This window comes from Aphis gossypii, chromosome 2 (genome assembly GCF_020184175.1).
Source record: "Aphis gossypii isolate Hap1 chromosome 2, ASM2018417v2, whole genome shotgun sequence".
Classification (NCBI taxonomy): Eukaryota; Metazoa; Arthropoda; class Insecta; order Hemiptera; family Aphididae; genus Aphis; species Aphis gossypii.
The window spans coordinates 52,369,428-52,382,749 of NC_065531.1; the positions used below are offsets into that span (position 1 = coordinate 52,369,428).

At 23.9% G+C, this 13,322-nt stretch overlaps 1 protein-coding gene across 1 annotated transcript in view; it reads left to right on the forward strand.

Moving 5' to 3' along the window:
* The first annotated feature begins 1,872 nt into the window (after positions 1 to 1,872).
* LOC114121801 (bromodomain-containing protein DDB_G0280777-like) overlaps positions 1,873 to 13,322 on the forward strand; it is a 48,930-nt gene continuing 37,480 nt past the window's right edge. Inside the window, exon 1 of the mRNA XM_027984273.2 lies at positions 1,873 to 2,229. Coding sequence (XP_027840074.2) covers positions 2,193 to 2,229 — 37 coding nt within the window. The 5' untranslated portion in view covers positions 1,873 to 2,192. The remainder of the gene's footprint in view (positions 2,230 to 13,322) is intronic.

Consider the following 13,322-nt stretch of genomic DNA (forward strand, 5'->3'; position numbering starts at 1 on the left):
ATAAATACTTTTTAATTTTAAAAATAAATAGAGAACTTTCGATAGAAATAGATACTACTTCCCACCCAAACATAAAATGATCAAAATCCTTTACATACAATTTTACTTCTTCACAGCTACTGAAATCACAAATAATCGTTTAAACTCTTATCAATAAATTATTTATTATTCTGCAACATAATTTAATCTTTAATATCATCAAAATAATTTCTGTGATAATTCTCTGTTCACGAAATAAAAACTAAACACATACTTAATTAAAGAATATTATCAAAAAATAATCGTTTATTAAAAAAATATATATATTAATTTCCAAACATATCACATAGTACAAAATCATATCATGTAGTAATCATATACCTTATTCACTATTATTGGTACAAATAAGTAAATTATACACCCATTAACTGTATAAAAATGAATTAAAACATAAAGAGGTTTTTTGGTCAGAAATGTTACATAAGTTCTCCATAGTCAAATAAAGATAATTGTTTCTCTCTACTATTTTATCCATATCAAGCTACCACCAATCAACAAAAAAATATACTTAAATTCGATATACTATAAAAAATCAAATAAAAATTGAATAAAAAAAGTAAAAACCATTAATAGTAACGTATAATATTTAGTAGCATATTAACCAAATATAAAAATATACTGTAAAATTGACTAAAATTAAAAAAAAATTAATTCAATATAATATTTTTCAATTTTTACTTTTGACAATTAAATTCCATTTTAATAATAAGAAGTTATAATTTATATAATTTATAAACTATAGCTATAGAGTTATACACGGTATATTTTACTCTCAGATGAAATAAATCGTTGTGAACAAGTCAAATATTTCTTAAATGCACATTAATTTATTAATTATGAAACTTTTATCGAAGTAGAACATTTATTGTTAAAATATATATGGACCGCTAACTAAGCGTTTCTCCAACATTTTTATTTTTTTTTAACAAAAACGAGAATCCAATCTTTTAATTTTTATGTAGTATTGAGTATTACTCATAAGTTATAACTCAAAAGTTGTACTAATTATATTGCTCTATTACTTTATTATTATTATTATTATTATTGTCAGGACATTACTATAAGTATAAGTATATAATATTTTAATGTAGTAGTTGCAGATGGTAAATATCCTGAGAGTGTAATAATATATAGTAAAGTAAATTAGGGAACTACAAATACTGTTGTAGGTACAATGTAAATATAATATGTATAATGTATATAAAATATATATTATAAAAATGTTATAACAATTTTTGAAATATTCAAGTAAGTAATAAATTACTTAAATAGTATTTAAATGGTTTTATTATTGATATATTATAATCTATTATACCATGCGTAGGTATTATTCTCATACCTAGTTTAAGTTTTTTTTTGAACGTGCAACCTTATTTTATTTCATATTTATGATGAAATAATATTTGTAATGACTAAAATGTGTTTATTATTAATCCCAAAATCAAAAATTAAACTTTTAAATATTCAAAAAAATATATGTATATATATTTTTATATGCCGAGAAATATAAATCGATATTATCATTGGTTTTAGAGGAAAGTTTGTTACAATCAAAACTCCAGTTTTTATCTTTCAATTTTAAGATATAACCCTCAATCAAAATCCTATCGTCCGAAACCGTATTCGTTCGACATTAAATTCTCATCGCTATTCGCTGATAAAAAAAAAAAATAAAACGACGCTTACTAATAATAAAAACCAAACTCACCTACCTATGTCTTATAATATAATATTAATACGTAGGTACTACACGCGGTGCAGCGGTGAAAGGACGCTCTGTGTCATATTATTGCCACCGCCGTAGCATACGGTAATAATTACCGGTTGGAACAGACTGCACTGACCCGAGAGCCGGTCTTCGACTGTCGAATGCTAACTTTGAATCTCGACGGATCTCCTCCGTGTTTTTACGCGACCCGTGTGTGCGCGTGTGGGTCAGTGGTGTGTGCCGCGTCCGAATAGCTCGTAAACTAAAGGAACTGTTACCGTTCGAATGTCAATCGCCGCGTTCACGACATCCGCTTTGAAATTTGTTTTCTCGTATACGGTTTTCGTTTCTAGTTTTGAATGAGATTTTCGTTTTTTGTTTAGTGATCTATTTTTGTTGGTGCGATCACAGGATTTATAGACTAGACCAATCAGACATCATAACCATGAGGATTTTGCCGTTCGTTTTCCTCCTGCTCATGGGTAAGTTTTTCACCATCTAATAATATTATTGTCATTCCTTACGAATATGACTTGTTACAACCATCAACAGTCGATAGTTTTTAAACGAATAGCAATGAGTATGGTTTCAAAAATAATTTTTAATTTAATGAGTAATTGATGATCTTAGGTTTTAAAGTTACACCACACAAATATATCCTGCGCTGTAGGGTTCATCGAAAATAAAATAAAATACTCATTAACACTTAACCTCTGTATTAAATTTAGTATTTTTATTTGATTTTAATGAACATAATAATATTTGTAAAAACGTCTTATAACATTAATTGAATTAAGACATTATATGCATATTTTTGATTTTTTTTTTTTTTTTTAATGATTGATTAGAAAAATTGGATATTTCGTAATATAATAGCAAATATTAAACTGATTTAATATAACAAAAAAAAAAAAAAAAAAATATATTTTTATGTTTGTGTAATTGAATAATATTCAAGTAATATTAAATAAGTAAAATAAAAAAAAAAAATAACAAAGCACACGATATCTATAAGAAAGAAAAAATTTGCGGTCACCATAAATTATTCTGGATGATTTGTATAAATAGTAACTCATTAACTGTAATATTTTATAACCAGCATTAACTTTTCTTTTTTAATACAATTTAAATGTTATTAAATAAAAAAGTATCATTATTTCAAAATATTATATTAAGAATAAATATTTTCGAAGTGCAATATTGGATTCAATTTAGTTATACATTTTTCTGGTTAGTAAAAGTTTGTATAGAAAATACATTTCCATTAAGATAAAACACATATTTTAAACATATTTTTTTTTTTTTAATTAACTAGTGCAGATCGTATACCTAGACCGTATAACTAGAACTTAATATCTATATATTAGGTATTATTTAACATATTTAAATTTATTTAAAAATAACAAAGAATAATTGTAATTATTTATGTTAAATACAATTAATGATTATTAAATAACGGTCGATAGGTAATTAGGTTAATTAATAATATTATATTTTGCTAATTTATTTCTCAATGCTGATTGTATTTGTATTTACAATAAAATACAGAAATAAATATCTATAAAAATAATTAAATGATTATAAATTTATAATTTATAACAAATTTTCTAATTATTGAGTATTATTATACGATAATACTGTCTTATGACATGACTCATTTATGTATTCGTAAATAAGAAAAAGAAATAAATTATATTTACACTTCAATATTTGTTTAAAGTATACCTTAATATATATATTTGTAACTAATAAATATTAATGTACCATGTTAGGAGTATATTTTGAAAGACTATATAATTTTAATAATTTAAGTGTTATATAGTTAACTATTTTAGCCAATATTTCGTGTTTATTAACATAAAAACCAAAATGTTGGGTAATGATGATAACACAGTAAATTAAGATGTTAATTAATTTAAATAAAAAAATAGTACTACCTTGTTGAGTGAAAATTACAAAATGCGTTGTAATATCACTGACGTTGTGATATTATATTAATTTTAAATAGAGTAGTTGTTATTTATAAATTGATTGAGTATACAAAAGCTTATACAGTTATTTTTAATTTTTTATAACTAAAAAGATTGTTTAAAAATAAAGCAGATAATTTTACTATTTTAATTAATACTATATTTTAATATTTCTATAATTTATAGCTTATTAATTATTATACTTAAACACATTAAAATATTAAATACATTGTTTAATCTATATATTATAATACTGTGGAGATTTTGAAATATAATATTCTGATTCTTTTCGTATACTTTTATTTAAATCTTCTAATATAGGCATAATAGGTATTTTAATGTATAATTATTTTAGACTTTACTTATAGGTATTAAAGTTATTTAAATGTACCTCTATATTTTAATAATATATATATATATATATGTGTGTATTGGTTTTCTATACAATTTTTGTAAACAAAGTGGGATTAATTCTTATCGCTTCTTTTATTTTTACTTTCAATAGGGTATCTTAACAATTCATATTACGTATTTAATAGCCATGGTGTTCAAAACAATTGATTTGAGAAATGGTAAAACGACTACCGTTTGATGTCCCCGATAAATAATAGCTGTCCTTTATTACCTACACGTGCGTATTGCCGTACTTATTGCCCGAGGGAACCGCCGAAATCAAAATCTATTGTTCGGACTTTTATTCACTGCGAATCGATTTATATGTATTGCACATTATGAATGATCGTAATAAATTATTAGAAACCAAAGTTCTATAGATCTCAGATATAAATGTTTCGAAGAGTCGGCCAAACGTAAAACTAGTTCGACACTTGTTATAAAATTACGATAAGCAGAAGGGTGTTGTCTAGGAGATTCGTGAAAATATTGTTTCAGTTTTCAAGGATTCTTGCACACCAAGTACCTACTGATTTCTTACAATAGACATTTAAATAATAATAGTTAACACAATAATCTTATAATCGACAATAGTAGATAGGTACCTACTGAAAACGAATTGAATAGAATCATATAAAAGTACAAATAGACACACGACAAGCAATAAAACCGTTGATGGGCATGTCCGAATCACGTGCTCTCTATGCACGACATGATCACCAAACCTAATAATATTGAAGCTACTATTGATAAATAATATCGTAGACGATTTCCAATATTGTGAAAGTATTTTAATCGAACATCTCTACTGATTTTTGACAAAATCTAGTCATGTAGAATTATATTTTGATCATGACGATAAATTCAGGCATAACTATAATGTTGAATACCTTTTTTTGGATAGTTTAACTATCGGGTTGTCGGCTTATTGTGTACGTAAAAAAAAAAAAAAAATACACCTAAAAATTTGTCTATTTACAAGTGAATTGAAACACATGAAATTTCAAAATTATTTTGACCATCATAGCAAGTTAGTGCAGTTAGTTTTTATGTCTAAGTAAAAAAATAAAATGGCAAGGCTTTTTTTTCTTCAAAAATTCAGTGTTTGTGGCGTACCTGCTAAGAATTAACTGACCTGGATGTAATGATCGCCTTTGTTTTTGTCGAGCTAATCTTGACTTGCAGTATAATTAGTACGAGAGACTAAGTTAGTTTATTTTATATGTAGGTATATATAAAAATACTCATTTATGTGATATAATGAACCATTGCTATAGACCCTTTGAAAACAACAATTATTATTTATGTATAATAAATATTTGAAGTACTCGTATTCATATTTCATATCTCAAGATAAATAATAATAATAATAATTTGAATGCGTGTCTAAAATAATTACTTATTCGAAACTTGAATACTAGTATACTATGTGCTAATGCGATTGAAGAATAATACACAAATCATGTCGTAAAATATTATTGGTCTAAATATTGGTTGAACTGTAATAAATTTCTTTTAACAATTAACAAAAACAAAATAGTACTTTTCACTTAGATATTTTAACTACGAACAATTAATAAGCATAAATAAATAATTTTATATTTAAAAATTAATATTTCATATTATAAGATATAATAAATAAATTAACTTATTTGTAATTAGTATTTATTGTATTTTTAATGTAGGTAGGTATACTTTTGATAAATTTACAATTTTATATTATCTCTTTTAACCTGAGCATAAAGAATAATAAAAGAGTGTATTTATATACTATGTTATAATCTTAGTAATTGATATTATGAAATTTATATTCACATGGTAATTTATTCTAAACTTATTTTTTTTATAAATATCAAGTAATTTTATCCCTAAATTAGTACTGTTTTGACCAGGTTATTCGTTATTTTATTCTATTTTTTACATGAAAAAAAGTCCCGTTTAAAAATATGATAAATAATATAAAAACTTTCACACTATTCGTGTTATGTCCTATAATATTATTTATAATATGGTTTTCCTTGTATTTATTTTAAATTATTTACTATTTTTTACAAAATAAACCTATGAATTTGTGCGTGTTATCAATAGTAAATTAATTATATACCTATTATGTACCTACAGTACCGAATTGTACCTGCAAACTACCGATGAAATCTCGGGGATTTCTCAATATATAGACTGGTTATGAGTGTTTTGTCGTATATTATAATTGTTTTTACGATAGTAATAAATTAGTACAAAAATTAATAGAAAATTTTTTAACCGAACTATTAAACCGCGTAGTAGCTGTAGTTGTAATTCAACGTTAGGCATCTGAAAACTTGGTAAGCAAATACCTTGTTTATCCAGCGCTGAGTCTTTTTATAGTCTTGTTCTTAGAAACTTACTTATTTTATAAATATTTGTTATAATTTAAAACTATTTTTAATATTTATAATATGTGTCAAAGAAATGTCATACGAATTATGCCATGTGTTTTATTTATGTTTGATTTGTAATCTTACTAGTACCTATATCAATATGTCGAGTAAAATAATTGTTTGAATGCACGTCTCACATCGTAATATCGTATAATAACATTTCTGTTGAAGGAATGCATACCGTACAATATTATAGTTACATCAGATGTAATAAGCATTACTTAATAAGCACATATTTTATACTTGATATTCAATGATATAATAATACACATTTTAAGAATACAACCATAAATTTAAATTTTCTCAAGCATGTCATTAAATATATAAATATTTAAACAATAACATTTACATTTTATGAGTATACTTCGAACATTTTTGTGAATTGAATTTTAATGATTATTATGGCTTGTATAGTTATATTAATTTATACTTTATTCTAATTTTTAATTAAGGACAAAAATATACAATATTTTTTTTGAATAATTGATATAATAAAACTTGGTGAAAAAATGTTTCATTTTATTTAGTAACTTATAATAACAGACACTGAAACTAATCAATAGGTTTTAAACTTTTAAGTATAGCGAATATATAAATTATAATATAAGCTGAATGGAATTGTAACTTGATGTAGATAACTTTCGTATGGTGAAGTGCGCACTTACTCAAATATCCGTTTTAGATTAACTTAATTATAGTATTGATCATATGTTTGAATGTAATTATAATAAAATAAAATATCAATATTATTTGGCCAGATAGCGAGTATCAAATTATCTGAAAATAAATCCCTAAGGATTTTGAGATACCTATTATATTAAAAATATAAATAGTTTGTCATTTATCACCTATAAATACTTAAAAAATACGGAGAAAAATATGTACCATCATTGGTGGATATATTTCAAAATCGAGTAAATCTCTTTTACGACATAAGAAATGCGTATGCTAAAATAAATTAAAATAAAGTAATTATTTTATTTCAATAATATATACAATATCTTATAAAAACAATATTTCATTTTTAAGTTTATTTAATAATTTAGGCTTTCAAAACAATTTATAATATTAATTATGTAATATACATAATATTTAATATATTTTACATATTATAAATACTTGTACTATTATTTTAGTTTCACAGATAAAAAAATTATACTGATTATTTTATTATTTTTTTTATTTTATAATATTACATTTACCTGATAATTTGTATACATTTTTATCTGGTCAAACTGTAAATTGAAAACTGGTTCGCTCACTACAGTTCAACAAGCGCGTCACATATACAAAATGCAGACTATCAACTATCCTATTTAGACCAGTTTTTTTTTCACCTGTTTAACTCAAAATATAGGTCAACTAAGTTGATCATATTAAAATGCAGCAATACATCGTTAACTGAAAAATCTTTAAATTTTTAAAAAATTTTAACTTAGCAAAATATTGCTTGGTAAAATAGTCAATAATGGTGTAGCTTATCTTTAAAAAATATTGTTGATATAATTATATGATTTAAAATTGAACATTTTATAATAAAACATAATATATATATATTCATATATCTTTTTTTTTATACGCAAAAAATAGTTTAAAAATAAAATGTCGATTTTCTGTCAGTTTTTATGAATTGTTTTTATGTTTGTTAATATAAATTTTATACGGAAATATAATATGATGAATACGTATTATTCTAAAAAATAATTTTAAATTTTGCCAATAGAGCATCACAGTTATATGAAAAAATTAATACAGACACATAAGTAGGTACTAGTGGACTAATACCTATATTCTAAAGATATTTAGTATATAATTTTTAAATGTTAAATATTTTAAAGTGTATAATATTATTAGTTTATATACACATCTATTTGTTACCATCTTCATGCTATATAGCTGTGTCAGTTTTTTAATTATACCTAATTATATTTTCGGGTTATAATTTTACTTATACAATTATAATAATACATTATAATATATTATACATATAAAACGTACATTTTATTGCACATAGAAATCTATTTAATAACTTTAGTTTGAACATTTCATTTGTCTTTTATCAGGGTCAAACAAATTGAAAAAATAACAGGAATCTACAATTATTATAGCTTTAGAAAAATATATTTTACAATTTGCACTGATAATTATTTATTATTTATATTTAAACATTTATGAAATTTTACCAAGCCTACTAGATTTAACTGGTTTTATAAATAAATCATAATTTTTATTTTAACTTAATTTGTTTATTCTATAAAAAAAGAAATTCAACTGTAATTTTTATAGGAAGCTGTTATCAAATAGTATTTTACTACGATGTAACGGTATTATAAAAAGTGCATCAGTATTTTTTTAAAAAAAAATCTTGTATTCTGTTGTGTATTTTTAATGTTATAATATCTATAATATACCTTCATAATTCAAGCTCATTTATACAAAAAAAAATTATAATATTTAATAATTTATGCTTTGTAAATACAAAAAAAAAAATAAATAAAAATACTATAATCGTCACTAATGTCGTTTTGATGTTTTAAAACAGATTATTTCTGAGAATATTAGAGAAAATTAACCAAGTATATGGAAACATAATGTATTACTGGTTTTTGCCGTATAATTATATTAGAAAGCTAATCAACGTGGGCAATAGAAAGATAAACGAGAAGGAACAAGAAATCTGTTTTATAAAATATGAGAAAAAAAGTTTTTAATCTTGTGATAATATTACTATATGAATATTATTTTATATTATAATATTATAATTAAAAAGTGTAATGAATAACCCAAAATGTCACAACTATAAAATTTAGTATAGTTATTCCGTTAGTGTGAAAAATATTTTTGATTCATCAAATTTAAATAAGTTTTCTTTTAAAATATACCTACTCACGTGGTAACAGTCGACTTTGGCCTTATTTTACCGGTATTCTGTCCGCACCTGTAGAGATGTTATCGGCAATAATATTTTGTTCTAGTCACACTGGCCGTACTGGTCATAAGTGTATAACTAAAATAGGTTTGTAATAAATTACTCAGAGTTGTTTAACGATGGTCACTTCTGCTTCTACAGCATATACATAAAGATTAAACAAACAAACCAAAAACACTTTATAGCATAGATCTATGCATTATGTATCTGTCTTTATGCAGTTATAACACTATAATAGGATGGAATTATTAATTATTATAGGATACAGGACTGCGTCAAAAACTTCACGATTTCTTTGTATGAAAATCGTGTTTATGTCAGTAAATTAGGTACATCTTAAGTAATTTCGGTATACATAATATAATGTCCGTTTAGCATCTCAGTCCTCAGACAATATATATCATATTTTACTTTTATAGTGTGCGACACACATCCTATTGAAAAAACTATGGTTACTGACACGCTTTCATATCATGGGCAATAGAGCGTGAGCTTTTCAGGTACACGTTCTCTTATCTAAAAATAGAAGGATCTATGTTTAGTAAAATTTTTCTTAGAGGTAATGGCAATTTTTGTGACTTTTAATCGATGAATGATGAATAAAATTAAATAAATTATAAATAGGCAGAATAGGAAAATAGTGATTAATTCACTCGTGTATAGGTTAAATTTCCAACTTTACAAGAATTCAAATTGAATGGTTTAAATTAATGGTAAAATTTTTAATTTCATAAATCCAATACTATATATTTAAAAATATTACTATTATAATTTTAACAAATTGATGAAAATCATATTTGTTCAATAATCACGAGGCTTTATACTTCAGGTCTCAACAACATATTTTATCTCAAAATAAAACGTTTAAAAATTAAAGTGATTTGTATTATCTTTCTCTAAGTTATAACTTATTAAAATTGACAAATCCAAGTCTTAATTAAAAATATATATATATTATATATATATTCATACCAAAATGTAAGCAATTTAAATATGTATAGTACATTTTGGACCAATTAAAACTCATGATACTTACCTGTTACGTTTATACTAAATGCATATTGTATAATATTATACAAATACACGTTTTATTTTTCACGAAAAGAATGCGCATAGAGGTCGATGGAAATAAGAAAATAAAACGTAGATATAAAATATGTACGTATTACATTTTGTGGAATGTGAGAGTTGGAGTGTGAACATATAATACATCGTATTGATCCGGGTATTCGATAGCTGTTGTGACTTATTGTGGGCACGTTCAGTCAACTTGGATGATTATCAATATCGAGGGTCGTTCTTTTTACATAAATACTACCCATTCAACGTTTTTCCGGTGAATACCATTTTGCGCCGAAATCATCAATGCGCGTATAAAATATAGATATACCAGGTATATTATACCTATAGATACACGACTTATGCGAGGGACAATTAATAACCACTTTGCAGCCCTAATACATTAATTAAACTTAAGGACCTGAAAGTTTTGTCGATTATAGTTATATAGGCAGTCGCAGCGATGTACAACTGTGGGGTAATGATAAATGTAGAGTACGCAGATTTGTCGTTTACTAACATGCTGTGATAATAATATTCGTAATTATAATAATATTCGTGTTATACATATACTAAAACGCTCTATCACGTAGAACTTTCCTGTGTGTAATGATGAAAAAGTGTTAAAAGCTTATTAGTAAATTGTGAAAGGCGGAACCGTCGGTATATCATATATTCGTTTACATAAAAATATAAACAATTGAGATTTGTTTATAAAACACGATTTATACACCACAGATTTAATGTCGTATATGAGTATATGACCGTACCTAACGCAGCAAAAGCACAGTGGGAGATGACTGAATTATAACTGATTGTTATTTTATATAGCAGTGGCCTATATGAAACGTTATTACAGCATTAATTTACAATGCTCTATATATTATTTAAACTCTACCATATCGTTCTGTTTTTGGAAACTACTTCAAATATAAATTAAAAAACGTACGGCATAAAATATAAGTAATATAAATACATATGTATGTACAATATTGTACGTATATAAACATAATATTAATAATCATACATTTTTCACATACATATACATTTTAAAACACGAACTGGTTTAAATTGAAAGTTTTGAAACCCATGATTTGTAAGTTGAAATATCATTTGTTTAAATTGTCTTATAGAAAACATATCAACACACAGCAATTTTCAACTAATAAAATAATTCCAGTCAACAACAATAATAAATAATTTTATTAGGTGTAATTATACTTAATTGTGTTTAGTTTTCATTCTAAAGAATTGGGATCATTGTGTATATTAATAATAATTGTCGATCAAAAATTATTTTATATTTGTCTTACAATACTAAATATATAATTATGATTATTTTATAGTTTAAATTTAATTAGACGGATAAAAGCTTTTAAAATAATATTATATTAATAAAGCTTATAGATAACGTATTCATATATCCGTTGATAAATTGATAATCTGTAACAGATTTATTATTTCTTATTAAAAATTATTTCATGAATTTTTTTATTAAATTTGTCATTTAATACAAATATGGTATTCAAATTAATAATACTATAATAAAGATATAATCTTGAAATATTTTTTTTATTTTACTACAAAATGTGATTAATAAGTTGAAACTCCTATAGAAACATTTTCATAAGCCGTTCATGCGTTATCAACTAGTTCCTAACAAGATTTTTCCCATTTATATAAAATAAAATTATCGTTTTTCTTAAAAAAACAATTTAATTATTTCAATTATTTTTTAGTTTTATTACTTTTTGCATTTAAAAAAATAAATAAATAAAAAATATAAAAAGACACGTAAGTTACAACATATAATATCATTAAGAGCGTTCCAAGAATATAGCTTGCCAAAGTGATTTATAATACGAAATATCACCTATTATACCAAAGTTTTATAATTGTTTGCCTAGTTTCGATTTTTGATTTTCTTACAGCTCTCATTAATAAAAGAAAAAGAAAAAATACTTATAAAAATTCACATAACTTGGTTTTTGAATTGATTAAATGGAATTGTATATGTTGAGAAAATATATTATACGTCGACAAACAAAATGATTGATTGTTTCTGAATTTTCGTTACAATCATAATGTATAAACCAACTATTACTCTTAAATCTCTTTTCGTTATGTGGTCGTATATATTGTGATTTCAAGACCAGCTCTGAATATCTTTAAAAAGTTTAAAGAATCTAGGTTTACAAAATTGTTATCAGTTTAGATTTAAAGGTCGACAATACAATTCATGTGAAAATGCATAGTATACAGTTCACATTTAATGTATGTAACGTGAAGAATAAGCAACCCATTACAGTTAACGGAGTAAGTGCTTTCTGCTGTGTCGTTGTTAATATCACAATATTTACTGTTTCAATGATTTTGTAATGGTATGTACATGCAAAGTTTTATATAGTCACTAGTGATTATCTTTTGTATTGTATTATCTAAAATGTTTAAATGTGAATAGTATTATAAAACTGTCATAGATTTGTGAACATCGTGAACAAGTCAAATGTTCAAAAATATTTTATTTACTGAAAACCCAATAATATATATCACTAAAATATAAAATAGTTTTACATATTACAACAACTTTTAATATTCGTGATTGATAAATTCAATTTTGTTGGAAAACATAATATGTGATAAGAGAATTTATGGCTAATATATTTATTATATTTTCAGGTAATAAAATAAATAATACATTGGAACACATACCTATATTTATTTAGTTTTCTAATTTATTTTTATTTTTGTTAATTTTATGTGTTTTTAATGATGAGTAATTAACTCTAGTAACTTACTTTAAG